This window comes from Panthera pardus, unplaced genomic scaffold (genome assembly GCF_024362965.1).
Source record: "Panthera pardus isolate Hobbes unplaced genomic scaffold, ASM2436296v1 HiC_scaffold_4, whole genome shotgun sequence".
Classification (NCBI taxonomy): Eukaryota; Metazoa; Chordata; class Mammalia; order Carnivora; family Felidae; genus Panthera; species Panthera pardus.
The window spans coordinates 16,865,805-16,883,583 of NW_026526969.1; the positions used below are offsets into that span (position 1 = coordinate 16,865,805).

The 17,779-nt window shown below is 56.2% G+C and overlaps 1 protein-coding gene across 4 annotated transcripts in view; it reads right to left on the reverse strand.

Annotated features, from left to right (window-relative positions):
* The window catches only part of AXIN1 (axin 1), a 62,621-nt gene that overhangs the window by 12,985 nt on the left and 31,857 nt on the right, over positions 1–17,779 (reverse strand). For 2 of the 4 annotated variants that reach the window (XM_053894271.1, XM_053894270.1), the window contains exons 3-6: positions 11,416–11,556; positions 7,131–7,227; positions 3,031–3,147; positions 649–786 (exon numbers count right to left, since the gene is read on the reverse strand). In XM_053894271.1, coding sequence (XP_053750246.1) covers positions 649–786; positions 3,031–3,147; positions 7,131–7,227; positions 11,416–11,556 — 493 coding nt within the window. The remainder of the gene's footprint in view (positions 1–648; positions 787–3,030; positions 3,148–7,130; positions 7,228–11,415; positions 11,557–17,779) is intronic. The other 2 variants (XM_053894273.1, XM_019437316.2) reach the window with 1 other exon arrangement.

The following is a 17,779-nucleotide window of genomic DNA, read 5'->3' on the forward strand; positions in this document are numbered from 1 at the left end:
TTTCTGAACATGACCCTTTCTGCACTCGGGATGACAGGTGGGAGCCCCCAGGCCCCGTGCCAAGAGCACACTCTGCTCCACACGTGTGCCCGGTGCCCCTGGGACCTGGCGGGGCCACGGGGGCATGTGGGACACGGGAGGGAGCAGGAAGGGGGTTGGGCTGAAAGGAGAGGTCAGTATGCACGTGGTACGCGTTGAGTCGTCTGCCAAAACCGCCTTCCTGAGCCGAGCCGATGTAGCTCCAGTGTGGCCACCGCCTGGGGATGACAGCAGGGCGTGGTCTCTGCCCGCCTCTCAACACCTCCCCAGAAGCAGGTGGCACAGGAACCCCAGCTCCCCGCAGGCCAAGGAGCGGCTGCTGAGTGCCTACCGGTTGCTCCCAGACCGGGCTCGGGGTCCCCGCCAGGGGGACCTCCTCCCCAGGAGACGGTGAAGGCCGCACAGAAGCGGTGGCGGCTTCAGACGGGCCCCCGTCACAGGAGAGCGGCCAGCCACCAGGGCAGGGTCAGAGGGCGTCAGGAGCCAGCACTCTGGGAGACCCAGGAGGGAGCTCGTGGGAGCCCGAAGCTGCCCTTAACTCCACCAAAACGCAGTAAGATCATCCAGAACCCGAGCCGCGCCGTGGCCTCTTCCAGAAGGCTCACTCACCATCCGGACGCGTTTCAGCCGCTCCTCCAGCTTCTCCTCGGCCTCCCGTGTCCGCTGGATGGCCTCCAGGCGGTGGATGAGCTCCGCGGCGAACTTCTGGGGCTCCACGCGGACTTCCTTTGGCATTCGGTAAGTGCGCTGCAAGGAGACACTGATTAGCCGGCCACGTGCAGCCTCGAACTGCCAGCCCCGTCAAGATGGCACACGGGCACTCTCTGGGTGACCAGGAGGGGCCCCGAAACGTGCGTTTTGTTTCGTTTTTTTAACTTGTTTTATTTTTTATTTTTTAAAATTTATATCCAAATTAGTCAGCATGTAGTGCAACAATGATTTCAGGAGTAGATTCCTTAGTGCCCCTTCCCCATTTAGCCCATCCCCCCTCCCACACCCCCTCCAGCAACCCTCCGTTTGTTCTCCATATTTATGAGTCTCTTCTCTTTTGTCCTCCTCCCTGTTTCTATATTGTGTTTCCCTTCCCTCATGTTCATCTGTTTTGTCCCTTAAAGTCCTCATAGGAGTGAAGTCATGATTTTTGTCTTTCTCTAATTTCACTGAGCATTACACCCTCCAGTTCCATCCACATAGTTGCAAATGGCAAGATTTCATTCTTTTTGATTGCCAAGTAATACTCCATCGTATAAATATACATCTTTTTTTTTTTAATTTGTTTTTATTTATTTTTGAGACAGAGAGACAGAGCATGAGCAGGGGAGGGGCAGAGAGAGAGGGAGACACAGAACCTGAAGCAGGCTCCAGGCTCCGAGCTGGCAGCGCAGAGCCCGACGCGGGGCTTGAACTCACAGACCGTGAGATCATGACCTGAGCTGAAGTCGGCCACTCAACCGACTGAGCTACCCAGGCGCCCCATATGTCGCATCTTCTTTATCCATTCCTCCAGCAATGGACATTTGGACTCTTTCCATACTTTGGCTGTTGTTGATCGTGCCGCTATAAACACGGGGGTGCATGTGTCCCTTTGAAACAGCACGCCTGTATCCCTTGGATAAATGCCTAGTAGTGCAATTGCTGGGTCGAAGGGTAGTTCTATTTTTAGTTTTTTGAGGAACCTCCAGACTGTTTTCCAGAGGGGCTACACCACTTTGCATTCCCAGAAACCTGCGTTTTCTCTTAAAACGAGTGTTCACACTTGCCCCTTCTGCTGGGTTCCTCACTGCCCCCTTTTCTTGTCTAAGGTCTCCTTTACCCAGCACTGAGCCGGGAGGGACAACAGAGCCCTGGTGACCATCACATTAGGTCAGTGTTAGGTCACTACATGTTTTAAAAGTCTAACATTACTGTTACCTAATCAGGCCTTATTTTAATTTGATCAGCTGTCCTAACAATATCTTTTAGAGCAAACGTGTTTTAAAAGTCTAAGCCACTTGGGCACCTGGGTGGCTCAGTCAGTTAAGCATCCAAATCCTGATTTCAGCTCAGGTTCCAATCTCATGGTTCCTGAGTTCAAGCACCACACTGGGCTCTGTGCTGACAGCGGAGAGCCCAGCTTCGAGCCCTCTGTCCCCCTTTCTCTCTGCCACTCTCCAGCTTGCACTCTGTCTCTCTCTCAAAAATTAAAAAAAATATACGTATTTTTTAAAACCTAAGCCACCACCCCCCTGTTGAGGGGGATGGGGTCACCGGGGAGCTGCCAAGAGGAGGGGAGAGAGCCCAGGGGGCTCAGATGGGGCAGGAGGGCAGACGGAGGAGGGAGTAGCCTGAGACAGGGTGACACACAGGAATCCTCTCAGATCTCCTGGATGGATAGTGGCGATCTAGAACCCTGGACTTCATATGTACAGCAAGCTGAGTAGGGAGGACTCCGTGTGGGGCAGGAGCCTGAGCGGGGGCAGTGCCCCTGGGCACAGTTTTGACTATGTTTCTCATCTACAAAACGACAGAACCTCAGAAACAGGTAAGCTTAGGTGAGAAAATCACGGGAAGGGCTCGGGGACAAATGCCCACGTGTGGGGCTATCACTGGCCTCGATGAGCTCAGGGGCGGCTGCAGAAAGCTAGGAAGGGTCCGGAGAGGGAAGCAGGGGAGGGCAAGCCCAGGACACAAGCTAACACTTCAACAGAGAGAGCTGGTGCGAAAGGTCCGGGGGTGCCCAGTGTTCTCAGAAGAGCCTGGGCAGTAGGGACAGCCATGAGGCCGAGACCCGGAAGGGAGTCTTTGCGGACAGCATATCCCAGTGGACAAGAAAGGCCCGAGGCCAGCAGGCTGGCTTCTCCGGGGACTGAACTGAGCAGAGGGCAGTGACCTATATGGGACTGAGAGAGCAAAGCCAGACGTCCAGGTGGCAAGCGCTGAGCAGTGCTGACCGTGAGACGGCACACGCAGAGAAAGGGCAGAGTGAGAAGTCCCCACGAGACGGAAACGCACCCACGTGGAGTGAGGACGCGTGCGAGGCTCGGCCCTGCGGCGGATGCCTGCCCCCAAGCTCAGGTGTTCTGGAAAAGAGCCTCTAGGCTGCACGGCTGTGCTTCTGAAAATGGAAAACTGTCAGGAATGACAATAATTACCAGCTCTGTGGAAAAACGGGTACCCTTCCGGCTGTGGAGGAACAAAAGAAGTCACAAAGGAAAAAGTCCCAGTAATTACAACTGTGGACCTTCTGGGGAGTTCAGATGGCCCCTCCCTCGGGCATTAAGGAGTAGACCTTTCCTGACTGGAAAGTCAGCGGGGTCCCCCACGTGGTGGTGCCTCTGTGCCCCTGCGCCGACACCCACACACAGCCCCTCGTCCTGGGCCTGATCCCCTGGAAGTCACGCAGCAAGGACCACCAGGCACAGCCCACTCGCCTACCTCGGGGCAGCACAGCGTCTGCCTCTCGCCCGCGCTCCCCAGACTTGCCTCCCCTGAGACCCACCCCAAGTCTCCGGCCCAACGACAAAGTAGACACGCACAGGTTCCTGGGGCAGGAGGGTGTCACCAGCCACAGAAGAGACACCCCAATCACAGGACTCCACGACCTCGGCCAAGATGGGAAACATTTTCTTCTGGTTTGTTAGATAAAAAATGTTGCCCTTAAAAATAAAAGTCAGTTATTTTACCAGCAAAAATGGTTTTATTTAGGAGTAACAAAGAACTGCATCCGGGGACAAGCGTTGAATGGCAAAAGTGATAGACTACTCCCACAAACAAAGGCAAAGACGTCATCTTACGGAGAAGGGGAGTTGGGAGGGCTGCTGTGAATGGAAGTCCACTGGAGAGAAGCAAGCGTCTGGGGCGACAAAGGCTTCTCCTTGGCTGAGCTGCAGGGGTGGGACGCAGTGTGTAGGGGACGCAGCGCGTCCTTCCCTGTAACGGACGCTCCTGCTGGGTTGGCACGAGAGCTCCCCCCACTGGCTTCCCGACTCCCCTCCTGTGAGGTTTCTCCTGCTTTATTTCCACGCCCGGACAGAACGGATGCAGCATGCCCTCTCTTCGCTCTTAACTCCGAGCCACGTGCGGGCCTGTCTGACCTGACCACACAGCCAGGCTGGGCTCCAGGCTGCGCCCAGTGCTCACGGCAGGCGCCAGCTCACCCAGGCAGCGCTTCTGCTGCTGAGACCCCCCCGCCCCCCGCGCCCCACCGCCTCGACGGGCTACCCAAGCACACCCCCCGCCAGGCCCCTCTGCTGAGCTATCAGACAGATGCAGAGGGGCCCCTGCAGAGACCACGAAGCTCCCCACGCCGCCGAGAAGCACCCGGGCGACATCTTCTAACGCTGGTCCCCGGAAAACGAAGCCCAGGTGGGTGAGGAGGCCGGTGACCTCTGCCCCCCCTCACCGCCCCCAGCATCTGCACCAACCGCCTGGCCGTGCCCAGTCCATCCCAGCCACGACCTGTTCCCTTGAACGTGTGAACAGCTCAAGGAGCGGGGCTCATTAAGCCTCCCCTGGAAGGTAACCAGCACTCAGAAGTCACCAGGACCCACAGAACTCCTGCTTTCACCGAATGGTTGCACAGGGTCAGGCCCGAGGGTCAGTGTGGTGCCCGAGAACGCTCCTAGCCCTGCCGGGGGGTTGGGCGGCCGAGGTTGGAAGGCTGTGAGGCCACAGCACTGTCCACACCGCACGGTAAAGCCAGGCTCTCGCTGCCACGCCTGCCTCTCTCAGCTCTGCCTTCACGCTGACTTGGCCAGGACCTTCCAGAGACTGAAGATGCCTTGCTTTCGATTCTGGAACATTCCCCCAATGACACTTCTGACTCTTGTCTCTTCCTGATTCTCTGTGCCGCATTCTGAGACATCTTTCCGGGTCTATATTCCGGGTCACCAACTTTCTCTTTTGGTTTTCTTGAATATGCCATTTAATTGTTTGAATTAGATCCTATCGCCAGATTGGTCGGTAGGCGTGCCACAGAGGAGGGCTCCCTGACATGAGCATCCCTGGACCCCGAGGCCCCACAGGCCCTGCACGGCCACGGCGCTCAGCTGGACCGTTTCTCTGCACTCCCTCGGTCTGGAACGAGGCTGTCTCCTCTGCACCTTTGTGACCCTGTGACTTTTGAAAATTTGAAGCCAATTCTTGGGCAGGGTGGCCCTCAACCTGGGCTGTGTCCTGCTGATTTCTCCGGCAAGAGGCCCCGGGCCTCTCGTGGTCCTCGAGGGGGCAGCATCCACGGGTCCCCTCGCGGCCGAAGATGGCACCCCTGCCCCGAAGTCACTTCTTCCCACGGGAGCGACAGCTTCACCTGGGCTGGTGCAGGCGTCCTGCTGCTCATCACACTCCCGGTGTGTTCAGTCCGTCAGCGGAGACGCGCACGTTCCCACCTCACCGCCACTGACCCTCACGCTTTGGTGGCCTGGTGGGAGGGAGCACCTCCACGTGGCTCCCGTGTCCACTCACCCCCTTCCTCTCTGGGCCACAGGGTACCCAGGCACCCCTACTGCTCCCCCTGCCCAGGCCCAGTCCTGAATTTACACATCCGTGAAGAGAGGAACCTGGGGGGTCGGTCAGTTAAGCGTCTGACTTGGCACCGACTCAGGTCACCATCTGAGACCGAGCCCTGCATCAGGCTCCGTGCTGACAGTGCGGAGCCTACTTGGGATTCTCTGTCTCCCTCTCCCCCTGCCCCTCCCCCACTCCCTGCCCCCTCTCTGAAAATAAATAAATAACCCTTAAAAAAACCACAGAACACAAAGAACAAAAAAGATCTCTGAAGAGAGCTGGGAGACACACGCACCAGCCTACAGCGAGGTGAAGACGTGTGCAGGCCCCGGCTGCGCTCCGACAGCACGAGTTGGCTGGTGCTCCCTACGGGGGAGCCCTGAGGGGCCCCGGCAGCGCGCACGCACACGCAGGCGCACACGCGCACACAGACCACCAGCAGCAGCTTCCACTCCTCCCGAGCACACGCTGTCGGCGCCTGGCTGAGGTCAAGTCTGTGCTGGGAGGTGACAAGATGCTTGACCAGGCTTTTCTGTTTTCTCCTTTTTTAAACATTTATTTATTTATTTAGAGAGCACGCAAGCAGGGAGAGGCAGAGAGAGAGAGAGAGAGAGAGAGAGAGAGAGAGAGGAAGAGAATCACAGGCGGGCTCCGCGCTGTCAGCACAGAGCCCGACACGGGGCCCGACTCCGCCAGCAGTGAGGTCATGACCTGAGCCGAACCTGAGGTCATGACACTGAACCGACCGAGTCCCCTGGGTGTCCCTAACACTGACCACCCATCCTCTTCTCAGAAGCGAGAACATACCCACATCCTTTCTGCTCAACCATAAAAATCACCTTTCTTACCTGGAAATTAGCTAAAAGACTCTAAGCAAAGAACTGGCCACGGATGAGTGTGCGGTGACCCCGAGAGACGTCCCCTTCACCTGCACAGGAACCGCGGACAGCTGCTCGCAGCACCAACGGTTTGAGACTCCTGCAAGCCCTCCTTCTCTTCCCTGAGAAGTCTTTCCCGTTCGGTCGGCACGCCAAGATAAAGAGGTCTCTGCAGATGGGGGTGGGCTGCCTGCCTACTCTGCGAAGCCCCCCCCGGCGCCCACAGTCGGGGGGACTACTGTCACCTATTTCCTCCCAGGAGGTGAAGCTGAGGCACCTCCCACAGCAAGTGCTCGCAGTAACTTGGGATCAGAGGCACTGAGCATCACCGCCGTCAGGATTCCGCATGGAGCCACAGTGAGGTGGCCCGTGCAGGGGCCGGGCCCGGTATCGAGCCAGGGACAGGGGCTCAGAGCTGCTCTCCCACATCGAGGAGCAGCACGTCACTTAGCAGGACGGGAAGACTGCACAGCAGGTGCTACGTGAGGCCCTCCCTGCCCCTCTGAAGGGAACGTGTGGGCCTACAAGTCGCCCACGCTGTCCTCGCCAGCCTGCGGGGCGTGACCTCGTGTTGACCACACGCTATGCCTGGACATGAGCTGAGCCCGCAGGAAGCAATGCCCTTCCCGCTGCCCAGTGCCACAGTGGCCGGGGGTGGAGGGAGAAAGGGTGGGCATGGTCCCAGAGGGCCCAGGAGACAGGGCGCAGGGCTGCGCGGCCAGAACTTACAGGGATGTGAGGTAGGGGCACCCGCCCGTTGACCTGGACGCTCTCTTGCATCTCCCGGCGGTGCTGCTTACGGGTCCTGTACGGCGGGACTCCATCCCTGTCCGGAGGAGAGAGAGTCCGGCGTGAGTGCAAGACAAACAGCTCAGGGAAGTGCAGCTGGCGAGGCCTGCTCTCTATAGCCTGAGAGCCAACAAGGGTTTCTCCGTTTTCTAAAGCAGTGGACAAGGGGCACCTCGGTGGCTCAGTGGGATGAGCGTCATTTCATTTTATTCTTCATTTCAGCTCAAGTCATGATCCCGGAGTCGCGGGATCGAGCCCCTGTCGGGTCCCACACTGAGCATAGAGCCTGCTCTCTCCCTCTGCCCCTCCCCCACTTGTGTTCTCTCTCAAAACTTGAAGGGGAAGGGGCACCTGGGTGGCTCCGTCGGTTAAGCATCTGACTTCGGCTCAGGTCACAATCTCACGGTTTGTGAGTTTGAGCCCCGCGTCGGGTTCTGTGCTGACAGCTCAGAGCCTGGAGCCTGCTTCAGATTCTGTGTCTCCCTCTCTCTCTGCCCCTCCCCTGCTTATGCTCTGTCTCTCTCTGTCTCAAAAATAAAAACATAAAAAAAAAAATAAAATAAAATTGGGGGGGAAGAAAAGCAGGAAAGGAGTATGTGACAGAGACCGTATGTGGCCACAAAGCCTGAAACATTCACTGACCTGTCACTGAACGCCCAGGTGCCTGTCTGGCAGGGGTGCTGTAAACAGACCAAAACATGGACAGCCAAGACAATTTAGATCCCACTGGAACAGATCTCCCAGGTTCTATGTTACCTGCTATCTTCCAAGGTAGACTGGAAAGGCAGCGTTCTCTCTCTGAGGGTACGCAAATTAGCTTCCTTGACGTAAGTTTTAGTTATAAACCCTCTTGAAATTGTGATAAACGTATGAATCAAATCACATGTTGTCTGTACATGACTGAATGTACCTACTCAAGACACACGCCAGCTCTAACACCTCACCCACTGCACGGACCCGATCCCTCCAGCTCTCCAGTCCTCTCCGCACTATTTAAATCTACGCTAAGAAGCACAGTGGCCAACAGGAGCCACTGTGACGTGACGACGTCCGCCAGAGCAGGATGCCTAGAGAGAGTGGCTCCTCTGGGTCTCCACCTCCTCCTCACTGAAGAACTCCTGAGCGGGTTCCCAGCTCTGACAGCTGGAAGGGAGGGGTCTGTAAACCATCTGGCTGTTGAAAGACCTCGGCCTCCCTGGCCTCCAGTGGGTGAAGATCTGTGTCCCCTGGCCTCCTTCCCAAGCACGGCCCAGGGAAGGGGGTGTGGGGAGACAGGGCTGGGGCGCTCTCAGAGCAGTGCTCCTACTTGCCAGCAGGATCCACACGTGCACACAATTCTGATCTCATTTCTTAACTGCTGGGCCCCCAGCTCGGCGGCTTTGCTTACAGGCAGGGATGCAACATTCTCCTCTTAAAATCATATTCCTGAGAGCCCCGGTCTGGATGGAAAGGGTAGACTTTGGCTGAATGAGGCAGAATGAGGCTGGGACAGCCCACCTCTCCTGTCACTGCCTCGGTGTCCCGGCTATCAGGGCACCAGCCGGGTGTGCAGTGTGACTGGCTCAGCACTCCAGCAGGGGCACCTCAGGGGACAGCTATCAAGCAGCAGGCAAGTCAAATGCATTAAAAGATGTCGTCATCTGCCCGGAGGGTTTTGCTCAGGTGTCCCCAGCCACCAACTTGTTTCTCATACGCTTTGACCAGGCACTGGTTAAAGGTCCCACATGCCTCCGGATGAGGCACTGTCCTTGGACGCCCACGTCCAAAGTCTAGTGAGCCATGCCACCGTTTTTACTGTGGTCGACGTACCGAGGGCAGCTGTGCCCAGGAGAAATAATGTAGAAGAAATGCACCATGCTACTTTTTGCCTCTGACATATATTCAAATACATTCTAAATTTATTCCTACGTTTTTTTGAAAAAATAAAAAAAAAGCATACATTTATTTATTTATTACTATTAAGTTTGTTTTTTTTTTTTTTTTTTTACTTGAGAGAAAGAGGGAGAGCACACACACACAGGGGAGGGAGCAGAAGGAAAGAGGGGGAAAATGTTTTTAATGTTTATTGAGATGGAGAGAGGGAGGGAGGGAGAGAGGGAGAGAGGGAGACAGGGAGAGAGGGAGTGCACACAAGTAGGGGAGGGGCAGGGAGACAGGGGGCCACAGGATCCCAAGCGGGCTCTGCGCTGTCAGCACAGGGCCCAACACGGGCTTCAAACTCACGAACCATGAGATCATGACCTGAGCCAAAGTCGGACGCTTAACCAATAGCCACCCAGGCGCCCCTACTATTCCTATGTTTCTCAGTCTTAGAGTAAGCCAACATGAACAGAATATCAGGAAAAAAATACTTTAAAAACTTTAGATCTTCCCTTTAGCAAACATATGTCCTTTTCTTAGAGTGAATTAACAGACTTTACGAGAAAAATGTGCTGGCAAATGAATCTTCATTGTAGTAACCAGTTTCTGGGAGGAGAAAACCAAACAGCATGAGGGCACCATCCCGAGCCGTCAGCTGCGAGTGGGGGTCACAGCGGGCACTGCTAAAAGCACAGTCATTTCAAGTAAGAAACTGCTAAAAACACGTCAACGTTTTATCTTAAAGATGTGATGCAAAGGGGGTGGCTGAGGGCTGAGGGGCTCAGTCGGTTGAGCCTACTTGGGATTCTCTTTTTCCCTCTCTCTGCCCCTCCCCTGCTTGCTCTCTCTCTCTCTCTCTAAAAATAAACTAAAAAAAGGGGGGGGGGCACCTGAGTGGTTCAGTCGGTTGGGCATCCGACTTTGGCTCAGGTCACGATCTTGTGATTTGTGAGTTCGAGCCCCACGTCAGGCTCTGTGCTGACAGCTCAGAGCCTGGAGCCTGCTTCAGATTCTGTGTCTCCCCCTCTCTCTGCCCCTCCCATGCTCTTTTCTATCTCTCTATGTCTCTCTATAATAAATAAACGTTAAAAAAAAAAAAAAAAGATGTGACACAAAGAAGGATGAAATAGTCAATATACACACACAAGTTGAACCCAAAGGGACAGACCCGTCTTGTGACGTCACCACCACGTGGCCACCAAAGAGGAGAAGAGAAAGGGGCCCCAGATGCGCGGCGACGCAGGGGAGCCTGCAGAAGCGGTGTGTGCACACCACAGGCAGGGGCGTAGGCAAAGGGGAGACAGCAAGTATGAAAACGGCGCAGAAAGTGGGACAAATTTAAAAAAGGGTTTAGTAACCCTTTTTTTCTTTCTTATTTAACTCTACCTGATTTTCCAAAATGTTTCCCGTGAAGAAACAAGCGGGCTGGGGAAGAAATCCCCCAGCGACTGGTTGACAGTTGCTAACCACCCCCCCCCCCCCCCCCCCCGCTGGTGGTCCTGGCCCACACCCCTGCAGCCTCTGTGCGGGGAGGGTGCCCGCGGTTCGGCCCCCAGCCCCTGGCCCTGGCCGGGGACTTCCCATCAGTGGTGATCAGATGGCGAATGGCACACAGTCTTAGAGCTGGGTACGTCTGATGTTCACGGGTGGCCAAGACCCCACATGACGTTGATAGGCTGGTTGGGCAATGCCCTGATATAACAACAGGGTGTTTTACACCACTCTTTGGGTGGTCCCAAAAAGCCACCTACCAAAGCAAAGGAAGAGTGTTGGAAAATAAGTACTTTCTCACAAAGGGAGGGCTTCCCTGGGGAGGACGATGGGAGAATACGGTCCACTGTCACCACCGAGGGCCGCTAAGGCTCAAGGTGGTTCTTGACGGTCACTGAGGCCTCAGAGATGTGTTGCAGCCCCAGTAGCTGTCCCTGAATCGACCAGGCGGTGGGGCTGGCCCGGAACCAGCTGTAACGACTCCCCTCCGGCTCCTGTCTTCCCATCCCCCATGCCAAGTAGGTGACAGGGAGTAGATTTTGAACAGTGACAAGTACGGAGAGGCACCCCTGCCCAGGAAGCAGCCCTGCCAGAGGAGGCCCGCACCCCCACCGCCCACCCTGCTTGGCCACCCGTCTGTAAAGCGAACCCCAGACCGAATGTCGAAGACAAAACTGAACCACGGCATGAGAATCTGGGCCGCTCTGGAATCTGCTTCCTTAGTTTCTTCTCTTTCAAAGGTCCCAGCAGCCTTGGCCCGGGGAGAAGCAGTGGCTGCAGCCCCAGGGACCATCAAGGACACGTCCTGCAGCGCGGACTGTCCGTGCAGCAGCGGGGGGGCCTGCCGGGGTTCGCCCAAGAAGGGGGGACTCACACGCTGCTGTCGGTGAGGGACAGGCTGTCGGCATCACTGGATAGGCTCTGCTGCTCACTGTCGTTGGCACTGGTGGCCGGGGCGAGGGCGTAGCCGGAGCTGACGTAGTAGGGGTTGGCAGGCTCCCGCCAGGACCCGCACCTGTGAACAGGGAGCAAAGGTCAGCAGCAGCCCAAGGACACGTGCGCAATCACCCACATCCACGGGCGAGTATCCGTGCAGATACCGATCTATGAACCGCGCATGTAAAGAATCCAGAAAACACAGCACAAGGGGCCGGTGCCTCCGTCCTGCCTCCGGCCCCTCTGCTCTTCCCAGAGGGATGGGTAAAGCCCCGGGCATCTTCCGGATCTTTGGCGTGCATTTAGGCAGACGTGTAAGTGCGCACACACTTGTCACCGCGATTTGCACTTTTATGCACGTCACTACAAACGGGATGTGTGCCATTCTGCTCTCGGGTCTTCTAAAGAACGCTGCTGGCAGGCTTACTTGCCGCACAGCGGGGCGCACCTCCGCCACCAGCAGCAGCGACACCGATGCCCCTACCCCCGCTGCTTCTCCCCAGAGTCTGAGGCCACAGGAGGCCACGACCCCTTCAAGGAGCCGGCCGGGACTCTGGCGCACGAGTCTGACAAGGCTCACGGGACGCAGGCGGGAGCCGGGGGTGAAGGTACACGTGCGTCTACGGAGGCTGCAAGCTGCCCGCCGGGTGCGGCGAAACCAGGAGTTGGACGCTCAATGGACCGAGCTCCCGGGCACCCTCGGGGCCAGTCGCACCGCAATGACTTCTGGGAGCAATGACTTCTGGGGGCCGTGCTGTTCTCCCGTCAAGGTACCCCCCCCCCAAGCCCCGCCAGGCACCTCCTCCTCCCAGACTGCCCTCCGGTAGTGACAAGGGGCTCAGGGAAAGCGAAGACGTTCTGTGATGGCTGGCGGGATATGGGGGCCTCGCAGGACCCGCCCGACTGCCGCCCCGTCGGGAGCCCCAGCCTCACTCTGTCGAGCGCACCACGACCCACAGTGCCCAGCGTGTGCCAAGCGCGGGCACCTGGGGCGCATCACGGCGGCCCTCAGACTCCAGTGTCCTCAGCGCAGAGAGGGAGAGGAGACCGTCTCTATGGGGACGGAACCCCTGTGGACAACCATTGCCTCACCGGGCCCGATTCGTGCCACACACAGACTCAGAAAAAGGTGCCCTAACGAGACTGGGGACCAGGCCCCTCGGTACCCTGAACACCCATCACGCAGGACGTGCAGGGCCAGGCAGCACGACCAGAAGAGAGGCCCGACCAAAGGGGGACCAACTCCCCGGGGGGCCTTGGCATCCGGTCTCGGGAGAGGTGGCACCTGAGGCCACGAAAATGAGAAAAGCGCCAGCCAGGTGGTCCTCCTATTCTGGCCAATGAGGCCACAGCACCGGATGGAGACACAGCCACCGAAGTTCCGTGCTGGCTCAGGAAACATGTGCTCCACGTCCGTCTCCAGAAAGGAGTAGGTCACCGTCCAACACCACGCAGTTTCTCTGCCCCACCCACCCACAGCCACCAAAGCCTCTGGGGAGGCCACTAACGGGTTCCAGCCAGCTGGGGGCAGGGGCAGGGCCCAAAGGCTCCTAGCACACAACACGTCCCGTCCAAGGGCCATAGGAAGGGATGGGGACGAGGACAGAGACACCAATGCCTGTCCCTGGTCTTGTGCCTGTGTACACTTCCTTATCTAGATCATTCCTACCGTGAAGCAGACAGAATGATGGGAGCCTGCCGCATCAAAACTCTTTAAGAATCATACAATTTCATTTTTATTACTTTAAACAATTTTTGTGAACAGTAGGCTCTACACCCAACATGGGCTCAAACTCATGACCCGGAGATCGAGTGCAACGACGGAGCCAGCCAGCCGTCCCACCATAAAACATTATTTTTAAATGACACTCTTATTCCTCTTCTATACTTAAAAACATAAAACCACCGATATCGTCACCATAACAACCACAGTACTGGAATCCAGATCACAGGCTAAGTGCTACACGGTTTTTTCAGTTTCCCCATTACGAGTAAGGAATATTAAACTTTGGTTACATTCTGTAAACACTCATTTGGTCAAACGAGAAAAAAAACTCCAACTTAAAGAGGAAAAGGCATCCCAGCTTGGAAGCCCAAGCCCGCAGAGCACGCGCTCCACCCCTGCACCTGCTCACCTTTGCCCTCCCCCTATGCAAGAGCCCCGTCCAGCAGGACAGAGCCTTCGACTCCCATGTGTCCAAGACTGTGTGTCTTACACCTCAGACAGGTCCCCAGCGTGCTTCCCACACGTATAAAAAAGTCCATCTTGGGGCGCCCGGGTGGCTCAGTCGGTTGAGCATCCGACTTCGGCTTGGGTCATGATCTCACAGTTCGTGAGTTCGAGCCCTGCATCGGGCTCTGTGCTGACAGCTCGGAGTCTGGAGCCGGCTTCAGATTCTTTGTCTGTCTGTCTGTCTCTCTCTCTCTCTCTCTCTGCCCCTCCCCCACTTGTGCTCTGTCTCTGTGTCTCAAAAATAAGTAAATGTAAAAAAAAAAAAAATCAACAAAAAAAGTCCATCTTTAGGTGAAAAGCAAGAACAACATGGTTTAATTTTCCACAGCCTGCAGCACAGAGCCAAGCCCACTACGTACATGAGCTCTGAGTCCAGATGACAAAGGGAAGAGAGAAGAAAGAGCCACACCAGACAGAACAGAAGAGGAAGGGGTGCCTGGGGGGCTCAGTCAGTTGAGCGTCCGACTTTAGCTCAGGTCATGATCTCACGGTTCCCAAGTGTGAGCCCCACGTCGGAGTCTGCACTGACAGCTCTGAGCCTGCTTAAGATTCTCTCTCTCTCTCTCTCTCTCTCTCTCTGCCCCTCACCCACTCGTTCTTTCAAAATATATAAATAAATTTTTAAAAATAATAAAAAAGAAGGGAGAAAGAGCTATCGGTTATCTTTTCCCTTTTTAAACTTGTAGACAATAAAGCTGGCTCTTGGAATCAAGACCGTTAGTGCCCTGGGCCTTCGCTGCAGGCTGACACCACAGAAAGTTCTGACCAATGACCTGCGAGAGGAAATGTCACGTGACCCATGTCTCTACAAGACAGCCAGAAACGGAGACAGGGAGAGTGTGAGTGTGCTCACACACATGTGCGCGCGCGCACACACACACACACACGGGCCCAGCAAACGTAGCCAACCTCCCAGGTGCTGCAGCCAGAGAAAATGCCCACTGCTCTGTCCCTTTCGATGTGCTCAGAATAAAACCTGGACGGGCCCACATATGCCCAACCGGGAACATCCTGCCTCTGTGCTGCCTTTTCTCCTGGGATGCCGTTTGCAGGACTTGGGTTTTCCATCTTTCCACGTTTAACTTGTTATTCTACTTTCGTGTGTCTGCTGGGAAAGCTGGCCTTGTTAAGATCCAGCTGGACAATCTTTCTTCCAATTAAACAATTTGGTCCCGCTGCATCTGGTGTGACCACTAAGGGAACAGGGGTTGTCCACCACCTTGTTATCTGCTGTCCGTCCTTCTATTCCGTGTTTTTTGCTTCTTTCTTGCCTTCTTCTGGCTGTTTATTTTCCATCTCCTCTCTCTAATAAAGTAACCCTTCGGTCAGTAGTTCCTGTAAAGATCACAACACACTCCCAGGATCATGGCATCAAGCCCCGGGTCTGGACCAGAGATCCGTCCCCCGGGGACACCGGGAAATGTGGCCCGCTCCACGGAAGGCCAGGGGCCTTCCCAGGCCGGCGGCCTCTCCCACTCCCAGCGCTCAGGCCAGGCGCACACCAACCCCTCGCCCATAAGGCCTTGCTCCCTGCGCTGAGCCCAGACGTGCCCCCGGAACAGGGGCAGAGGCGGTTCAACACCGACATGACGCGGCCTGCCGACCCAGAAACAAGCTCAGATGTGTTTCACTGTCCGGTTATGGACCGTAGAGTGTTTTTCTCCCTTCTGCCTCCTTTAACCTGGGCCCTCATCCTTACCGACACGACGTTCTCAAGAGTCCAGGCAGTTACCCGACACAACGGTTCACTATTTCCTTGTGGTGACACTCACTGGGCACTTTTGGGCAGCAGTGTCACAGAAGTGATGCTGAATCACATCAAGAACACCAGGGGGGTTCGTCCCAGTACTGGTAGCAAACCAAGCGCCAGCCAATTTTTTCCACTTCATTATTTTTCTTTTGTTATCGATAGGCAATTGCGGGGAGATGCTGAGATACCTATGAATTGTTACCACCCGGTGATTTTCCAACCCCTTCATTTGACCGCACACCCACAGCTGGCTGGTGTTCTACCGTAAGGAAGATGTTCTCTCCATCTGCATTTATTGACGTCCGTGTGGACCTCAGATGGCTTCATCCAATGGATTATAACCCATTCATTTCTCTTCTGCTCATACTCGGCACAGCCCTGTCGGCCTAGGAACGCGCCCGCACTCTCTGGCACTCCCTGCCCCAGCACTGAGATTTTCACCAAGAAGGTGTCTGTTAACTGTGTTATCTGGATTCCCGTGGTTTTCTTTCTTTCTTTTGAATGCTTACTTTTGAGAGAAAGGGAAAAAGAGGGAGACACAGAATCCAAAGCAGGCTCCAGGCTTGGAGCTGTCAGCACAGAGCCCGACGCGGGGCTTGAACTCAGGGACCCTGAGATCGTGACGTGAGCCAAAGTCAGATGCCTAACCTACTGAGCCCCCCAGATGTCCCCTCCCTCTCTTTTTATCATCCCATTGTCGTATATCCCTGGGCACATGGTTATTTTTCATTCAGTATCTGGTTATTTTGGACAGAGGGCCAGACACTGTGTGGGAAAACCCTTCCACCGCAACAGCCTGGGATGACACATCTTTCTCCAGAGCGCATACATGTGACAGGGCATGTGGCTGGGGCACCAGGGTCCCCAGCCACCTTAATCCAGTGTCAAGAACTGAGAGATGCTGGGTGAGGCTGCAGACCGGGGAGGCGGGAGGGCTCGAGTCCTGCAAGTGTGTCCCTCCTCGAGGGCAGGGCACCTCCCTCCTCGGCAGGCCCCGGCCTCCTGGGGCCCAAGAGCCATACTGCCAGGCTCGCCCACCTGGGCTCCCTCCTCCCTGAACGGGGCTGCGCGCCTTGCTGCTTGGGTAGCTCTGCAAAGCCTTCAGCCAGATTAGAGACAGAAGAACAGGGGCGCCTGGGTGGCTCGGTCGGTTGGGCGTCCGACTTCGGCTCAGGTCATGATCTCGCGGTCGGTGAGTTCGAGCCCCGCGTCGGGCTCTGTGCTGACAGCTCAGAGCCTGGAGCCTGCTTCCGATTCTGTGTCTCCCTCTCTCTCTGCCCCTCCCGTTCATGCTCTGTCTCTCTCTGTGTCAAAAATAAACAAACGTTAAAAAAAAATTTTTTTTTAGTAAATAAATAAAGACAGAAGAACAAAACCAGGTCTCAACATTTCTAGTTATGCTCAGCAGGATGTCTGCCCTGAACGGCCTAACTTCTCAGCGTAGGGAGACCTCTCATCTCCTAGAAATCCTGTGACGAAGGATGTCCCCTAACTAGCACTCTACCCAGGCGAAAAGTGAAATGGAGATTAGGCCTCTCCCCCTGCCCGACTGCCCGGAGCGTAAACGTGCGCCCTCGCCCCACAGGGAAGCTCCCGTCGACCTCAGTCAAACGCCCCGAGGAAGAGGCTTGTGATTTTTACTCGGAAGTGCAGGTACACACTGCATTCTGCTTCACGTGACGCGCCCGTCCGTGGAGACACAAAGGTACCGCCCTGAGTGATTTAGCAGCGAGTCCGCTCGGCGCTCCAGGGGAGCGCTCGGGTGTCTGTCCGGCCGCAGCTCTGCCGGCTCAGGTGGGGAGGCAAGACCGCCACGCTCCTGTGACCAGCTGGCCCCACTGTGCCCCCTGTATCCACGCTGGTCTGCAGGGACTGTCGGGGGCCGGACACGCACACCCCACACGGCCTTTCCTAGCGAGCCAAGCGGTCTCTGGTCAGCTGCTGAGGTGACAGATGGGCGTCCCAGCTAATGAGCCAAGGAGGCCACACGGGCTCGCTCTCTCCTCTGTTTATTTTCATCTGAAATGACGCTAATCCTTGTTACGGCCCCTGCTCCGACCCCCCATCCACGCTGGCTCACTGGCTGTGTGCTCGGCAGCGGCCGGCACAGAGACAATAAACGAGCCCTCGGTACCGACCGCGGGTACCAAGCACCGTGCCGCCCACTTCCTGGCCCCGGTCAGCGTGGCGTCTGTGTCTCGACCTGAAAGCCCTCCGTTCGGTGCCACCTGCCGGGCTTGGCCAAGCCCTGCCCCTAGCAGAGTCACTGCCGTGTCCAGACCCGTCCCTTTGCTGAGTACCTATGCCCTACCAGCTCGA